Source organism: Lates calcarifer, unplaced genomic scaffold (assembly GCF_001640805.2).
Source record: "Lates calcarifer isolate ASB-BC8 unplaced genomic scaffold, TLL_Latcal_v3 scaffold_36_77, whole genome shotgun sequence".
Taxonomy (NCBI): Eukaryota; Metazoa; Chordata; class Actinopteri; family Centropomidae; genus Lates; species Lates calcarifer.
The window spans coordinates 61,612-80,772 of NW_026118158.1; the positions used below are offsets into that span (position 1 = coordinate 61,612).

Below are 19,161 nucleotides of genomic sequence, written 5' to 3' on the forward strand. Positions count from 1 at the left end.
TATAGTGAGGGGTGGTTGAGTTATGGGTTAGTTATGGTTAATTATGGTTGGTGATAGCTGGTGATGAGTTAGTTATGGTCAGTGATGGGTTAGTTATAGTTTGATGGGTTGGTTATGTTAGGTTTAGTTATGGTTGGTGATGGGTTAGTGATGGGGATCTGTGGGTGAACTAGAACAGAGTCACAGGTTTTGAGCAGCAACAACAAACAGCAGACAGGAAGTTCTACAAAAACGAAAGGCTTTTATTTTTTAAACAGAAATCATCAAAGAGTGTGTGTGTCTGTTTTTGTCTCTCTGTGTTTCTGTGTGTGTGTTTATGTGGGCTTTGTGAGCAGCTGGCTGGAGAAGTCGTACAGATCCTTGTTGATTTTTTTCAGAGTCTGAACTTCTTCTTCCAACTCTGCGACTCGAACCTTTGTGTTTTCACCGTCACCGAACACCGACTGAAACACAACGTGCACACAAACAAATACACAGTCATTAAACATATTCAGAAACCTGAACCTAACGCTGGTTAAACTGGTCTCAGTCTGTTGGTCCTCCTGCAGCTGTTTCTTCTTCTCTTTCTGTTATTTTTGGTTTAAACCTGACAGAAAACTTCCCAGAATGCAATGTGGTTTATTTTTCAGTGATTTTAATCAATGATTGTAAAGTGTGTCCTGTCATCTGTCTCATCATCACTTCAGGCCAATTCTGACATTTTTTATTTTTGTCTCTGACATTTCTGCGTTTATAGTCTCTGACCTGTGACTCAGTTCTGATCTGAGGTCAGTCTGTGAGTCACACTGATGTAACATGACCTGATGCATTGTGGGATTGTTGGACAGTAGAGTTTGTGTTGGAAAAACCCAGAGACTACAGGTAAATCACCTGAGGTTTAAGCCCCGTCCCCTCTCACCTTGTCAGTCACAGCGTTCATCAGAGAGTTCAGCCTATCAGCTTTCTGGAGGTATGTCTCCTCTTCCTCCTGAAAACCGTCAAAACACCAAAAACACTTAAATATGTCTGAGACGTCAAAAGAGAATGACAGCGCCACCTACAGGCTACAGGTTTATAGGTTTATCTTTTATTCATGAAAATATTATTCATATTTTCTGTTGTTTTATTTTGAAATAACAAACTGCAGAAAAAACAAACTAATAAACATCAGACACATTCATCCAGGAAACTGTATTACAGCAAAGAGTGTGTTTCCTGTGTGTGCGTGTGTGTGTTTAGTGTATTATTTCCTGGCTCTTTCATTTCCATAAACTCTGATGATTTCATCTTTATGAATGTGTTTGTGTGTGTGTGTTAATACATGAACATCAGTCATCGTTGACACAGAAATTCATGTGTTTACCTCCTGAACACAAACATGTTTTATTTAAATCTGAACCAACGTGTTTTATATTTCATCACTCAGTTTTCACAGTCACTGCGGCAGGTGAATGATTTAATAATTACATGATTTCATGATTATATGATTTAAATGGACAGTACATAATCTACAGTTACAGTTTTAACTATCACTTAAACCTAATTCCTCTCACTGTTCCTGTCCTGACATTAACTGAGAATCGTCTGAGTCATTTTCATCTGAACTATGTTAATGATGTTAATGATTAAATGATCATCAGCTGTAAGAATCCGTCCAGAGGAAGTTAAAGAGGTGAAGTAAGGGGGCTTTGCTTCACCTGCAGACTCACCTGTGTGCAGAGACCGAGCCGGACACAAACCTCTCCTGACTCTCCGGCGTCGACCTCGGAGGCGTGCAGGTGTCGGCTGAAGCGCGGAAGAGGGACAGCGGGCCGACTGTCAGGCAGGAACATGTTAGCCGGAGCCGCCATGATGGTGGCATTCGTCACCGGACCTGAACACAAAAGGAAGTGATGTCAGAGAAAGTTCACTGTAACCATGGAGATGCCACCCTGTGCAGGTTCAGATTGATAAATTAGTTAAATGATTAACTGATTAGCTAAACAGGGGTCCATTGATCCTTACTGATCAGTTGATTCTAACTGATCCATTGATTGGTTACTGTTAAGTTAGTTTCTAATAGATCCCTCCCTGAGCATCATCAGATTAAAACCTTCAGTTTAATAATCAGCTTCAGCCTTCATTAGATCACTTCCTGTGTTTATGTTTCAGAATAAAGTTCATGTTTTCATCCTCAGGGTTAAAATAACTCTCCTATAAAAGCTGCAGCAGTCCTTCACTTTATTCTTTTATGGGACTCTTCAACTTTTGAACCTGAGATCTGATCTGTGATTGGTCCATTACTGTCAGTCCTCTACAAACAGACTGTAAATCATCTGCATTCTGCAGAGCAGCTCTGAGCTCTGATTGGACGGACGGCTTAGACTCATTCTCCGATCTGACGGGCAGAGGGCCATCTGGATCACAATCAGCCTCCTCTGCTCTAAACAACACTGACTTTGTTGTTGTACTTTTCCTGTATTTGTATATTAATCAATAATCTGCTGACTGACCCTCACTTCCTCTGTTAACAGTTGGATTTCTTATTGCATAGTGTTTCTGAATTTACAGGTGTTACTGCTCTTGTTTGTTCAGGTGTCTGATCTTATCTTCTATTTTACAGCTGTTTTTCTTTACTAATCCATTGAACACATGTACTCAGAGAATAAAGACTGATTATGATTTATTGTCTGGAGTAAAACTCTGCTCAGTAATTCTGGAAACAGAAGAATGACACTGGACAAGAATAAAGACAGAAGAGCTTTCCATCTCAGCCTCAGCTATGTGACCCTGAGAGGTCAGAACACTTTGGTCACGAGCCGAAACATGCCACAGTGAAGTTGTTTGTTGTTTATATAGAGTGATGCTGCAGGTTTTAGTTTCCTCTGATTGGTTTTGTCCTCAGCATCAGTTCAATTGTTATTGTTCTATAATATATCAGAAAATGCTGATAAATATCAAACATAACAGCTGACAGGACGAGGAGATAAAATGTCTTGAATCTGGAATCGTGATGTTTGCAGAATTATTTTCTTTTAATCGACTAATCGATTAATCATTACAGCTCTAAAACATGAAAATATCTCACACTTTTCTCTGACATCACTGTCACCTCCCTCACTGATTGGTCAGCTGTGTACAGGTGAGAAAGTGAGCAGGGTCTGAAAATGACAAGAATTTATCAGTAAAATATTCACTATCATTAGTTTCCCTCTACTAGTGTTAAATGTCTGATTCTGTTCTTGTTGGTTTCCTCTGTGTCAGGTTCAGGACTCAAAAATGATTCAACCTCAGTGTATAAGACTGAGAATTTTTTTTAGTGTAAAACAAAAACCATCACCGAACTTGATCCAGTTTTAACCAATCAACAGTCGGTTCTGGTTCCTTTTGAACTGGACCAGCAGGTCAGAGGACAGCCATGAGGCTCAGTGTTGTTTATTTTGCAGTATTTAGTGAAACTGCTTCGTCTTCATTTCTCTTTTCTCTCCACATTCTAAAACATTACCCCTCCATCACACAGCTCTTGTTGGCCCTCTGTGACTTCCAGCTAATCAAACGTTAATGCTGCTGCAGGTTTTCAACACTTTCTTCTCTCTGCGTCCAACAAACTGACAGAAAGATCGACCATGTATGAACTGACAACTCAAACTTCCAGTCAATACGAGCTGTAGTTGGTATTCAGATGAACTGAAGGCAGAGTGAAAACTGACCATCAAACTTTCATCACAAGTCGACAGGAAAATTCAAGAAACCCAACATTTTGCTCAAGAAATCCTTTAGATCACAGTGTGAAGATATATTTATTTTGTTCTTTTATTTCTTTTCATTTTAAAATGAACCATTAAAGCTGAAACCAACATTTATTTTTTCTAATTTTTTAAATTTGTAAACTGAGAAATCACAAACAAGAAAAAAATCACCGAAATTATCAACGGTTATGCTGATTGGATCAAACATGACCCAGGTCTGTCAGACAGGCTCAAGTCACTGCACCAGGTCATCTTACCCCTTCACCCGTCACCCGTCACAGGAGAAACAAACCTCATTACCTGAATCCTGTGATAAAGACTGAAGGCTCAGTCGTTCTCTGTAGAACCAGAACAACATGTTCTTCATTAAGTTCTTTTAAAGGATTTCAGAGTAAAATATTAAAGATGCTGCTTCTGATTTGTCAGTAAAATATTTAAATAGCTGCAGTCTCTCAGTCTGACTTCATGCTCTCTGAGGAAAACTCTGCTGTCCTCATCTTCCTGAAGGAGTTATGGTGTCAGGTGGAGCACAAGGACAAAGGGTGGAGAGTGAGGACGAGAGGTACAACACAACAGCTACAACAGATGGACCATGAGGATGACAGGTGGAGTCAGGTTCAGTCTGAAGCCGTATGAAGACCGACTGTTGGTCAGGTGACGAGTCCTAACATTAAAACATTTCTTTAATCTCTCGGTTACAAAAATGTCCTGACTGAAGGTTTTAGATTCACCTGAGCTGGGACAAACTGACAGCCTCATCAACAGCTCATCAATACTTATTGATCAATCAGTCGGTATCTGATCTCTGGGCTGATTGAGAACAGGCAGACAGATAAAGTCAAACTGTTTCTCTGTGGTTACAGTTTAGCTGCTTCACTGAGTCACTTTCTGCTCCAGGAGCTTTAATTCCTCACAAACACTAAACAAACAGGAAGTGTTGTGATGTTCAAATCAGATGAGAAGAAATCTGCAGCGACCTGTTAAAACCAAACAAAGGAACCTCAGGCAGCAGCTTTAATCTGCTCTGCCTCCACTTTAATCTGTAAAAACATTTTCATTCCTTCACCAGAAACAACTCCTGATTTGCAGCTTATCAGGGGGAGGCCATAAAGAGAGAGCGGCTCTCAGCTCTGCCTTCAATCAGTGAATCGGCAGCCGAGCCGATGAGGTGACACTCTGCCAGACTCATTTCATGCCAACAAAAGCTCCACATCACAGCAAAGAAACAAAACGTGGGAGTCGATTTAATGCCGCTCGGAGAGCAACAACCTCCGACCCTCAATCTGTCCAGAAAACTCGAATCCCTCCACAACACAGACCCATTCAGTGGTTCTCCTTCTGTACAGTAGGTTTTCCTGCAGCGCTGAGCCTCGGCCCACTGTCACTTCAACTTCCTGTCGAGGGAGTTTTCAAATTAATTTTCCTCAGATTACCTCGAGGATCAATTTAAGAGGCTGCGAGACGACAGACCGCTGGGACCAGGAGGATGTTTGCAGTAATGACTGAAGGAGCAGAGTCACGCTCGCTGATAAACGTCTGATGATTAAAACAGGAGGCTGCTCATTTACATACTGAGGGAAGATTAATACGAACATGGCCGACGGAGCGGACCGTCGAACACTCTGATCAGGTGTGACTTCCTCACTCCATCACTTTAAATCATATTTTATGTTTACTGTGAGCAGTTTTACCTCCTCATCCTGCAGGAGACGATCCACAGCTGATCACAGCAAACATCCGGTTCACAGACGGAAAAACACTTTGAATCAAACAAACCTAACAAATGTCTTGTTAAAATATATTAACTGAAAAAGACAGTTTGATTTCTGATATTTGTCTCTTCAGCTCAGTGATCTCATTGAATCGTTTTCTGTCTGAGGTTTTTTCACACGTCTGACAGGAGATGAGATAAAACCTAGACCTTTCCTTAAACCAGAACTTGTATTGTTCACTGATCAGTGACTCTCACCATCACTGCCTTAAATTCTTCAGTTGTTCCTCTGGTTCTGACCTGATACAGAAACAAAGGTGATTTACTTTCTGCAGGTCTGGACCAGGAGCACTGGACTGAGACTGGTGAATCCTCTGCAGAGAATCAGCTGCTCTAATCACATTAAACCCAAGAATCAAATCAATAACTGAAGCTGATCAGATTTAGAGATGTGAACCAGGACCTCCAACTGTTATTAAACTGTGTCAGATAAATTCAACACTTCAGATTTAATCAGACTGGACAAACAAACAACAAAACACAGACTCTGACATTTAGGACTGAACCAGTGGAAGTGTCTCTGCTCTGATATCGAACCCTGAACCCTGACAGTGCCTTGCTCAGTGGAAGCGGTTATTGCAGAAGAAGTGTCTCTGAAACCGAGCAGCTGAATAAAACATTGAGCTGCAAAGACTCATGGGAAACAATGAGCAGGGAAGAAAATGAAAAAGAGGGGAAAAAATTACCAGGTGACAAACAGGTTATATTATGAACTCAGATTTCAAAATAAAAGACCCTCCCTGTGATCAGTCTAAAGCCAATAAACACGATTAGTTTGACTAACGACAGCTGAGGTTGTTGTATCTGACAGAATCATCACAGTGAAGTCTAACATAGTGAGGACACTTCCTGTCCTTTGGACCTGAACCAAGTGAGACTGAAGTTTGAAAATCAGGACCAGAACTGTTGGTCCTGACTCCCTGCTCTGAGAGGCCAATAGATGTTCAGAACCAATGTGTCCCACCATCTCCCTCTGAGCTCTGACTCCGAGCCAACACGTCCATCAGCAGCCGTCTGTCCTGCTGAAGTGTCCTTGAGTAGGACTCTGACCCTCCACCTGCTGCCTCATTAACAGTCTCTGAAGACACCGCTGAATGACTCTAATGTAAATGTGAAGAGACAACAAGAGGAGAACAAGGACACAAACAGGCTGAAGGCTGAGGACACGCCCCCTCCATTAACATCAGAGTGGGTCAATGAAACCGCGCTCCGGTCGCCACGACGACACAACATGAATAATTCACAGAGATGGAGACCAGCTGTGAAGCGAGGACACTCAGATGCCAGGGCCCTGTGACATCATGAAGACCTGACAGACTTGTCCAACATTTGAACTGGTCCATCGTTTATACTGGTCCAACAGGTAAACTAAGACACAGGTAAACTGGTCCAACACAAGGAACTTTAGCACAAGGTTACGGAAAACATGCTGAGCATGTACAATAGACCAGATGAGCTGAAGAGGTCTCACTCTGTCAGTCTTACCAGGGTCCTTTAGGGATTGTGAGACTCTTAGTGGAGCAGTGTGATGTCTGTGAGACACCTTTTCAGTTATTTTGGTCTTAAGTCTTCTTAGACTTTTGAGTTGAGATTATTGTGTAACAGTAGAGTCAGGAACAGGTGAGTACAGGTGAGCTGAAGCTGAGATCTCAGTTAATTGAACTGTGTCCTCCAGTCCTCAGTGTTCAAACAAACACACAAGTCTGAACTTTGCATTGAGACAGACTCAGGTGTGTTCTCCAGGTGAGTAGAGCTGTTTTCCCCAGATGAGTGTGTCCGGTGTAACTTGAATCAGTGTGTGCTGTTTTCTCTGTCAGAGTATCTGCAGTGCGTTGGCAGCTCTTCAGCCTCCAACACTCTCTCAGTCTGATTAATGTCTCCATGTTGGACCAGTTTGGGACCATTAGTGTAATTCCAGCAGCTGGAGCCAAGCGGCCGATCAATATTTGTAATTGAGTGGGAGATAATTAGCCAGTTTCTATTACCACAACAAGCAAGAGATATACTATCACTTCTCAGTACAAAACTCGGTCTTCGGTCACAGACTGTAGTTTTATTCAGACAGGAAGAGTTTCACTGCTGGAGGCTTTTATTTATGATTTACAGCAGTGAGGACACGTTAAAGAGAGAAAACCTTTTAACGATGTGATAAAAACCAACCTGGACAAACCATAAAGACCATTTATCTTTAACATTTCTTCAGATCATCAGATCAAAGCACTTTTCACACAGTCACAAGGCATTTTATTCACTATGATTTCTGTTTCTGTTAAAACCTAAGATGCCAATTAAACATTTATATTTAAGCCTGTAGAGTAGAAAACAAAGACCCACAGCTCCACTTTGACCTGATGGACTAATGACTTCACTTGCTGACCTGCAGACAATTCAAATCAAAAACTCTAAAGTTTGTAATAAAATACAAGTAACAACTAATCAACTTCATCTTCTATCAACCAGACAGCAGCAGCAGGAAACAGAAGTGGGAAAACTGAGGAAGGTTGAAACCCCAACCAGAGGTCTGGGGACTTGTTGTGGGGTCTGGGGAGTAGCCACATTTTACTGTGATGTGTTCAGGTGTCTTTGTGTCCTGGATACTGTCCTGTCTATTCTAGCATGATGTGTTCAGGTCCCCTTGGAGCTGTCAGCATTTCTCTCCCAGTCAGTGGGGGTAATGAGTCCTGAGATGAGGAGCAGTTCAGATGGTGTCAGAGATGGTTGCTGAGTGAAGAGGTCTCGCTCCGACGCCTCCAGCAGAGTCGCTCTGCTGTCAGACGGATGTTTCTTAATAACAGTGGCAGAGATTTGACACGTTGAGACTCGACAGCCTCGAGGAGACGGAAACACTCAGCTCTGCACAGCTGCAGATATCAAATTGTGGAACTGATTCATATCTTCACTGCTCATGAACTCTGACTGAACCTCACAGTTTATATCTGTTTATATACACAACTGAAGAGTGAAGAATATTAACACACGACTTGGACAAACTAGATTTAACTTGGACGATCATTTATCACAGAGATTCGATTTTTAATGAGGGAGAGAAGAAGAAAATCTTCAGAGTGAGAAACTGGAGCGAGTTAATATAAAACTGTCAGAGACTGATGTGAAATGTTGATGGCTCTGCTGTGTTTTCACACGAGGACAGACCGTCCATGTGTATTGATTAGAGATGTAAACGGTTTCAAATCAGAAAACCAACAACAGTCAGAGACTGACAGCTACAACTTCACTGATACACAACCACACATTCGACCCAAATTCTGCCTGAAGTTCATCAAAAATTTATACGACTGTCAAAAAGGATCCAGTGTCAATCTGACGAAGGCTCAGCCAGAACATGACAAGAATATTTATCAAAATACAAACAACTGGTTTAATTCATTCAGTTCTGAGCTGAAATAATATGAAATGGAATCATCTGAGAATCCCAGTTAATCAATACAGATTTAATCATTAATCCATAACATTAGTATCTGTATCAAACACAGGGATTAAACTCCTGAAACTAGCTCATTCTTCATTCAACACTGTTTGTTCATCAAACAGTAAAATATGAGACTCTTATACTCTGCAGGTGTTTGCCTGTTTTATAAACATTTCACACATTTTCTCCTACAACTGAGAAAACAGAAGGAAACTCACATTAAATCACATTTTTTGGGATGGAAACTGACTCTTGACATTAGAGACTAAAATATGAAAACTTAATTTTATAATAAAACTGTTCATTTTTATTTCAGGTTTTCAGAACCTTTCATTTATTTTCATCAACATTTCCTTCATGTGTTTTTGTTTCAGTTTATTCATCATTTCTCTTCAGTTTGACTTTTAAAACATTATTTTCCCCACAGGCTTCTTGTAGAATCTCCTCCGGAGAGCTTCATCAGCAGATCAGCGTGGATTGTGGAATACAATATTAGTGGGTGATATTTGGAGTTACTGGATGGTATTTGGTAGTATAACCAAATATTATTCGTTAGTATAATCTGATATTATCTGGTGGTATAGTCTGATATTATTGGGTGCTATTATATTGGATGGTATTGGTGGCATCTATTGGTATTTTCCCAACATGCAGAAAATACTGCTGAGACGAATCAGTTTGAGGCACTGCTGTCACGGAGGATGAAGCTCTTCTTTTAACACTCAGTCTGGTTTCATTGTGAGGAGTGTTGGCAGCTGCAGGAAGAAAAATCTGGAAACGTGACGGAGGCGGGAGACGAGTCCATCGGTCCAGCCAAAGGAGGGATTATCGTCTCCTGGCGGTCCGTTTGAAGTAAGGCGGCCTTCAGCATAGAGAGGATTTGGTTAATTACAAAGTGCCAGTCATGATCACGGCGGGGCGTTTCTTCTTCGTGTTCCTGTCAGCCACCGCACGATCGCTTATTATGAATGAGATGGAAAAGTAAAAGCTCCTCCAGAGAGACGTGGCCAACGGGGTCAAAGGATTCATTAATAAAGCAGCAGCAGCAGCAGAGAGCAAGAATTAGCTCAAACACAAAGGTTAAATTCAGCTTCACCTCCAAACCTCTCTGAGACAACAGAACTGATTCAGTCCTATCTACATCTGACATTTACAGTCTGAGAGAAGCAAACAGGACAGCCCTGTACGAGGACAAGTTAAAATCAGCAAACAACACAGAGACAAGTTAGAGCTGTGGAGGGTGGATGAACCTGATGAATGGGTCACTGAGTTGATGAACGAATGAGTTTGTAATTGATGAGTTTTAAATTAACACAGGTGACGACAGTGTAAATCTGAAACAACCAATCAGAGCAGAGAGATCCCCTGTTGAACACAGGTCGTCTTGAAGAGTCTTTTAGTGTGAAGGAGCTGAATGGCTATGAAGCAGATGGAAGGCTTTAATTTTGAAGGACTGTGAGGGCTTTTATTGTGAATTAGGTAACAAGGCTTTTATTATGAAAGAGCTGGACAGGTTTTTTTTTTTTTGCAGTAAAGGAAGCTGGGGGGTTGTTGGTTCAATCCCCAGACCAGTGAGATAAAACTGAGCCTGTGTCAGACCTGAGGCAGGTTCAGGTCTTTGATCAGGACTTTTATGTACCTGAGGAGAAACCCTGAGTTGATCTGAACCAAAAGGGTCAGGGTCATTTGTTTTTAACATGACATGATGTCATGTTAAGGGGCGGGGCTTACCTTTGTGGGTGAGGCAGCGGATGCTCTGTTTGCTTTGGATATCCCAGAGTCGAACCGTCTCATCATGTGACCCAGAGGCAAGCAGCGTCCCATCCATTGACACCGATAGACAAGTCACCAGGTTCCTGTGGAGGACCAGACCGTTCAGATCACCTGCCAGATCACTGCTACAACCCCAATTAGAGTTCAGTTGGTTCTGTTTTAATCAGGTCTCTGTCCGTGAACCTGGTCTCACCTGTGCCCCTTGAAGACCTGGTTTCCATCGTTGTCGGACTGGAACGATTTGTCCCGGCTGAGACTCTGCAGAGGAAATGGTTTGAAACAGTTAAACTTTATCAAAAGCAAAGATCGATTGATTGATCTTTAATTACATCAGTTACAGGCTGTGTTTCATCAGACCTGTCGACAATAATCTGAATCAGAGCAGTCTCTTCTCCACCCGTTAATACAGGTTTAAAGACAGACCTCCACCTGCTGGACTTTCATACTTGTCCACAGTTATCTCTGATCAGCCAATCAGAGAGCAGAGCAGCAGGTCAGGAGGGGGAGGTTAAATCTATCAGTATGGATTCACTCTACTGTCTTTTCTTAGGTTTCTACTGTGTTTTACTGTGGTTCTCTGATGTGTTTATCTGAAGGTGACTAATGAGGGCGGTGTCAGGGCGGATTATTTTCGTTTAATAAACAACCCCGACTAAAGGTCTCTCTGTGACACAGCAGGTGTATTCATCACCTCCACCTTCAGGTGGAGCATCAATTAGGAAACTGTAGATGGAAATTATTTTTAAAAGAGGTCATTTATTAAAAATCCAAATCTGCAGAGTGTCAGATTTTCAGCCAGTAAACATGTGAAGGCGTCAAACTGAGATCTGAATGAATCAATAATCAATAACCTGCAGACTGATTACAGTAGCAGCTCCATCAGTGAGAACTCAGGTGTAGATATTTACAGGTTGTAGCTGAACAGCTTTAAACCTCCACAGAGACAAAGACAGGATCAACTCTCTGTTTCAGGTTAAATGATTTGTAGTACGAGAATCTGCAGGAGCCTCAGTTCAGAGATTTAAACCTCCTCAGAGACCGGAGACAGTATCATTCAGGGCAGGTGGAGGTGGGGGTGGCAGGGTAACTGAAGAGGCTCTCTGGTTTGTTTGGAGGATTAACTCGGCAAAGCTTTAAAATGTAAATCTGCTGTGAAAAGAAACAACAGCGTGTTGAGTCAGAGAAGAAGAAGAAAAGACGGAGATGAATGAATCACAAACACTCTCCAGGATTTATCCATATCCACACGATTACACTGCTCCTCTCAGATCAACACAAACACTGCAGCACCGTCACAGATCAGACTGAACACACTGATCAGTGACTTGTCAATATCAAACTGTTAAATACATCAACACACTCAGAGCTCCAGTCCATCCAGTTTCCAGAGCGAACACATTTGTCTGCTGCCACCTACAGGACGAACGCTGAACGTCCGCAGCTCCTCCTCGGGCCTATCAAAGATACTGGCCTTGAGTACAGGACTCCAGGACGGCACCATGATGTTCACCTGGTCTCAGATGGATCGGGTCACAAGCCCTCAGACTGATCCACAGAGTCTGAGGGTGGCGTCCTCAGGTTGGTGGTGCTGGTCCTTCATCCAACACCAATGGTGACATGTTGTCAAGATAGTGTTGTCATAGAAACAAAACCTTCACAGAGACCTGATCTGAACAGGATTCAGGACTGACCTGATCCAACCCTCACCTTATGGACAGAGGACAGGATTTAGGATGTAGGACACAGGATGTTGTGACATCATGATGTAGACTCACCTGGCTGCACAGAGACACCTGGAAAATGTTGCCGTCACTTCCTCCACAGAACAGGAAGTACTCGCACGGGTCAAAGGTCACAGACATGATCTCCATGTCAAACAGGACGGACAGGAGCAGCTCACCTGAGGACAGCTCCCACACCTGGACAGATCAGAGTCTGTAAACAAACATGGCTGCCAACAACTTATTTTATTCTCCTGATACAAACATCAAACACAATCCTCAGACTTCACTGTGTCGGCCATGTTGAAAACATCAAACATTCACAGTGTTGGAGAAAGTCAGTGAACGCCTCAGCTGACGACAAACTGAAGCTAACAGCAGCTAAAAGAAGCTAACAGGACTTAAAACTGGAGCTGCTCTGACTGAGCAGCCTAACCCTTACACTCAGACATCTAGAAGAACCTGCTGATGTGAACCAGGACTCAGAGACCAGATCCCAGAGACTCAGGATGAAGAACTGATGATGAACATGAAGCTGAATGAGTCGCAGAAAGTTTAAATTCATCACTGCTCCACAAGTTTGTCACAGAGCAGCTGGAAACTGTGACTGATGAAGCTGAGACTGAACTTTTGGTGAAGAACATGCAGGTCTACGTCTGGACTCTGCAGACCAAGATGAACCATCACAGTCCAGAGGTGGAGCAGGGTGGACAGACCGTCATGATCTGGTTCTGGACAGATCACCATCAGTGTCTCAGTGTAATTTCGAGGATAACGTCAGGCTGTCTGTCCACCAGCTGAACATCAGACCAGACATGGACCTGAGTCCCGACCTGGACCCAGCAGAGATGCTGTGGACTGAGCTCAGAGATGTTCACATCAGACATCCTGAGAATCTGAGTGAAGCAGGAACAACCTGACCCACTGAGACCAGAGGAGCTGAGAGGACTCAGGTTCAGTTCACCGACTCTCTCCTCCAGGACTCTGACTGTCTGTTGTTTGTTTGTTATGAACTGAACTTTGTTTTGTTTGTGAGTGAGATGAAGATCAGTTCACATTTTATAGAAAACCAGGTGCTTTAAAGGGTTCACTTACTTTTCTTTCCCTTGTTTGCTCCTGTTTTCTGTTTTTGTGTTTTTAACAATTGTAAGATCTGATCGGACCAGATCCTGGTTTTACCCAGAACCATGTTCCTCCTTTATCTTTATTTTCATTTAAAGAACATTTGGACTGAGAGGTGTAGAGGGAGGTGGGGGGTGGGGGGGTACTGAAGACAGGATGTGGTTTGTTTTGCTGCCAGATGACCTTTGACCCCTGCCCTCCCTCCTGTCCTCAGTGTAATAGAGCTGCTGGCTCTGCAGAACAGCGGCTGTTCCTGTTCCAGACTCCACTTAAAAACCTGATAATTTAAAGAGCAAGCTGCAGCGATGCCTCGGCTCCTGTTCAACACCTCCTCACCATCTGTTATGATGTCACGGCAAGCTGACGTGTCATTACAAAGATTCCACCTCCTGTGATTTATGTCGCAGGAGATTTTACCGAAATTAAAAACGGATCTGAGGACGACGAGAGGAGACGCTACCTGTTTAAAGGTATTAATTACTGTGATCAGAGATGATCGATGACATCACAGTCGCTCCGTCTGATTGGTTAAAAACTGAAAGCTCTGCCTCAGTGTTTCTGAATAAGCTGATTTATCATATCTGACTCTATCTGACTTCTGATTCTATCCTGTTTTTTTCTACAGATATCAAACACTTCTGATGTTCACTCCTCACTGAGACAAACAGGTGGACAAAATAATAGAAACACCTGTCAGTACCTCCTCTTCACCTCCTCTCTGAAGCATCATGATGAGTGAGAATAATTTGTTGAATCAAACTGTAATAAATCCTGAATTAAACAGATTGATTATTATTTATTGATAACCAGCTCCTCGTCAGTTTGAGACTCTGAAGTCTGTTTCTCATGTCACTTTCCTTCATTAAACCGCCCATCATCTTCAGTCTGACGTTGTCTCTGAGAGGACACGACCTGCTCACCTGCTCTACCTGTCTGATTGCCATGACGGCCGTCAGGTTATCTCTGTTTCCACACAGCGCCTCAGTAACGAGCTCATCCATCAACCTGACGAACACGAGGTCGGAACCGATGCTTTCAACCTCAGTGACATTTAATCTGCGGTCAGACGATGGGAGGAGGGTCAGAGACACACCACAGTAACTAAGTAACAGAGTAACTGAGTAACTGAGACCCGGATCCAAACTGGACAACATGAAGTGATTCTATTAATAGAAACCAACAGAGTCTGACTTTAACTGCGATAGAGACGTTTTTAATAAAGCTTGGTCTGAGCGTCTGTCCCCGCAGGGCGACCAACCAATCAGAGAGAACAAACGACGAACGTCCACCAATTACACTCAGAGCCTCCGGGGGGGATTTATCTCTGCCGCCCGTAATTCACTTCCTGTTCAGAAACACAGTGAAAACATGAAGATGTGTTTCATCTCTGCCATCAGTTTTATTTAATCCTCAGACTCTTGGCTGGTTTTACAGAAACTCTCAGAGCTGAGGATCAGCTGAGACGTTGACAAACCAAACCTCATTAAGAAAACGTCACATTCTGAGACACTCGGCTGATTTTTAACAGACAGGTTGTTTCTTTACTTCAGAGTCACAGCTGATCATCAACACAAACCAAACCTCATTAAGAAAACGTCACGTTCAAGAACAGACAGGAGAACTTTGACTGGATGATCAGCTGTGACAGGAAACAAAGAAACAACCTGAAATCAACACAAACCAAACCTCATTAAGAAAACGTCTCATTCTGAGACACAAGCAGCTCGTTAGTGTCTCTGAACACATTTAAAGGTTTTCTGATCTGAAACAGCAGAAACAAGTTTCACACAGATATAAAACACTGACTGACTGATACTCAGGAGAACCAGGACAACACCAAACCCAGAGACCAAAGTCCAGAGGGAGTGAGACATGAGCATCTGTCCTTCACAGATTAAGTCTGGACATGAAGCTACGACTGGTGAGGAAACCAAACCGAGGACAAATGTTTCAGATACGTGTCACACCTGATGTGACCATATGACAAATGATGAAGATTTCTGAGGAGCTGCTGTTTGTGAATAAAACCTCCTCTTGACTGATCGTCTCCTCATCATCAGCTTCAGTGAGCTGCTGCCTGCAGGTTCACTGATATCATCCTGTTTCTATTGAGCGTCTCTGACCGTCTGGGCCTCACAAAGTTTCTGTGACTCCACAGAAAGTCGAGCAGGTTTTTTGTGGTTTAAACATGATGAAGAGTTTGAGGATGAATATTTAGCTGTTGATCAGATAAATGTTCCATCTCCTCAGTTTATCAACAGAATATTTAACAGTGTTATCTGAGGCAGATACGTGTGTTTGTTCTGTTCACTGGAAACATAAATAACTCTGCTGATAAACACTCACTTTTAAAGGTCAGCCAGAGCTTTTAATTTGAAGGATCTTCACTGCGTGTGGGTGTGTTTGTGTGACAATGACTGTAACTCACGTTTACATCAGTTTCCTTCATTAACTCCAGAATCGACAGTTTTCTGATGGAGGTTTTGAATGTGGAGACTGAACAACTGTTTCACACTTAGACAAACTCTCCCCTGAACATCCAGGTAAACATCCACCTGTCCACGGAGCATGTCTGATGTAGCTGAATTCATCTAATAACAACTCCACTTTTACCCCACCTTCAAAACAGTTTAAATATTTAGTTTTACAGGTGGAGATGACGGTGTTCTTCCCTCAGAGTCCGTCATTAAAATCTGGATAAGCTTTAAAAGACCAATTTTTTCTGTCACAGACTGAAACTGTCGTACCTGTGCAGGTGTTATAAACAGTCTTACCTTGACGGTCTGGTCTAAGGAGGCGGTGGCGACCCTGGCCTGAGCTCCCATCAGGCCACAGTGCAGGTCTGTGATTGGTAGAGAGTGACGGGACAGGACAGTGGCGAGGCTCGGGGGTATGGCTTAAATCAAGCTGGATCACACTGAAACAAACACAGGAGATGTCAGAAACAACATCCTGGTCTCTACATTCAAAACCTCATTCAGAAAATGGCTGATTATGATTCAGAGAGTTAAAGGAGGAAACTGATTCTTTAACTGTTTCCTGTTGTTTTTATTATCAAGGATGTTTGAGAAACAGAAGACTGAAGAGAAAACCTGAGAGTCTGAGAAAAGACTGGAACAAAAAACATGATTTACTGAAGCACATTCATGACGAAGATTCAAAGACATGAGGAGACCCGGCGGAAAGTTTCCTTCAGATCAGAGTTTTTATTAACAATGGGGCTAATGAAATGACTCAGCTCAGCGACCAATGAGAACCTGATTGAATCTGATCATCAATAAATCACAACCTCCTCAGAACCTGAAGAAAACCTGACTTCTGAGGTTCAAACTGGATTATTGATGAAGTGATCGGCCGAGAAAACAACGATCAGATTCATCAATAATGAAAATAGCAGCAGAAAAACCTGGAACAAGACACCAAACAGACCTCAGACCGGGTCCTAACTCAGACCGGGTCCTGGATCAGAGTGATGAAGACGATCAAACAACTGAAACATGTTTTATTTCTGAGCTGCAGTCAAACTGAAAACATGTTTAACATTCAGCTCAGGTTTCCCATCATCCTCTGCTGCTCGCTCACATCACACCAGAAACAGAGAGACACAGAGAGGTCTATCATGGAGTCAGGATCAGGGACTCAGGGACTCAGGGACTCAGGGACTCAGGGACTCAGGGACTCGGGGACTCGGGGACTCATGGACTCAGGATCAGGGACTCAGACCGGACTCATGGACTCTTCAGTAAAGTGAAATGTCACAATCTAACAGAAAAACTCAGACTGAGTGATGAATACAGAGTGACCAGGTGTTCTCACCTGTCGACTCTCAGGGTCACCCCCCCCCCCCAGTGGACAGAACCCAAACTGCAGCTGTTCTCATGTTCACACATTGACCTGCTGCTTGATGACATTTTCCTGAGTTTAATAAAAATATATATCCTCAGTCTGTTCAATCTGTGTTTGATTTCAGGTGTGTAATCAGGTGTGTCCAGGTGTATCCAGGTATGTGTTACCTGCACAGACTCCAAACCAGAGCCAGGTTGTCTTTTCCTCCAGAAACAAAATGGCTGCTGTCGTCTGTGAACTTCAAACAGGTGACATCCTGGTAGTGACGACTGAGGACAGACAGCAGCTTACCTGTGCACACCTGAACCAACAGGATGGGGTCTGAGTTAGCTCCGCATTCCAACAGGTTATCATGGTAACAGAAAATAAATGAGTAAAAACTGAACAAAAATAAAACACAAGCGCTAAAAACATGATTGAAACCACAACAGGCAGAAATTAAACCACAGAAGAAGGAGAGCCTGACTCACCTCCCACAGGTAAATGGCTTCAGCAACTCCAGCAGCCAGGAAGAGTCCATTAGGTGAAGCAGTCAGACAGGTGACAACACCTGGACACACAATCTTCTGCTGCAGCTGATCCTGTAACACACAGGAAGTTTAACAAAACTGCATAAGGACAAACAACCGATCAATAATCTATATTCACTCTGATCAGACTCGCGTTTGCTGTTTTAACTTTCTGTAGCACCCTTTCAAAATAAAGTGCTTTACTCTGAATGAATTAAAATAAGAGCAGGAACAGAAGGTAAACAGAGAGAGACTCTGTCAGGATACACTGCAGAGAAAACACAAACCTTCATTCACAAATCTGTTGATTTAAACTTTGTTTGCTCACCAGTCACTTAATATCACCACAGATCAAACAGAACATTTAAATTAAGCTGCACATTACATGTAAACATCGGCCTCTGCTGTTTTTCCACCCGCTGGTCCTCAATCCTCCTTGAACCAAAACAAACAATAGAGGACGACAGCGAGCTGCATCAATTCAAAGTAAAAATAAATTCTGTGGCCGAAATAATCGGCAGGGCCCGGTGGGTTAGAAACATCCCGTCATTTTGTTTTTTAAGAGTAATTATGTTTTAAGGTGAGCTGCTTTTGTAAAAATGACAGATTTATGAACGGAGTTTGGTCATCGTTTGTCTGTGTTCAGGAGCGACTCTGGGATTTTCCCGCCACCTGTTCCCGCAGAGGAAGGTGTGTTAGTGAGGTGACCAGCAGCAGGAGAGTTCAGGAGTCTCCAGGTGAGTTTAGGTGTGCTCAGGTCCCGTACCTTCCTCTGGATCTCCCAGACGTTGATGAAGTTCTTGCCGAGCTGGGCGGAGAGCAGGAACTCCCCGCGGAGAACGGCGAGTGTCCGGGCCGAGCTGTTCCCTCCCCGGTAAGAGAGCAGGCTGGAGCCGCTGTGGAGGTCGAACACGGTGCTGTTCCACAGCTGAGAGCCGGAGTCACTGGTCACTATCACCTCCAGAGGAGCCGCCATCTCGGCTCCAAACACTCACTGCACACGAGGGGAACCGACCGTCCGCTGGCACCTTACGTCATATCCGGGGTCCAGTGCATTGTGGGAGATGGAGGAATTAAAGCTGTTTCTGTATTGTCTGTTAGAAAATAATAAATTATCTGTAAAATCACGTAAAACTTTATTGATCACACATAATAACAAATAAAAACGGAAGTAAACAAAACTTAAAGAATTCAAAATAAATCACACATGAAGTGAAGCTTTATTTATATGTTTAAAGAAAACAATAAAAAGTGTTGATGTGACAGGAACTATGAAGAGATC

General features: G+C 42.9%; 1 protein-coding gene across 1 annotated transcript; it reads right to left on the reverse strand.

Moving 5' to 3' along the window:
• Positions 1–223: 223 nt before the first annotated feature.
• wdr18 (WD repeat domain 18) lies at positions 224–18,922 on the reverse strand. Its single transcript, XM_018662441.2, is given in 11 exon segments — positions 224–443; positions 899–967; positions 1,689–1,852; positions 10,640–10,764; positions 10,875–10,939; positions 12,457–12,600; positions 16,299–16,397; positions 16,399–16,441; positions 17,538–17,671; positions 17,841–17,951; positions 18,646–18,922. Coding segments are annotated over 11 exon segments (1,293 nt in total). The 5' UTR covers positions 18,856–18,922; the 3' UTR covers positions 224–314.
• Between the last annotated feature and the right edge of the window lie 239 nt (positions 18,923–19,161).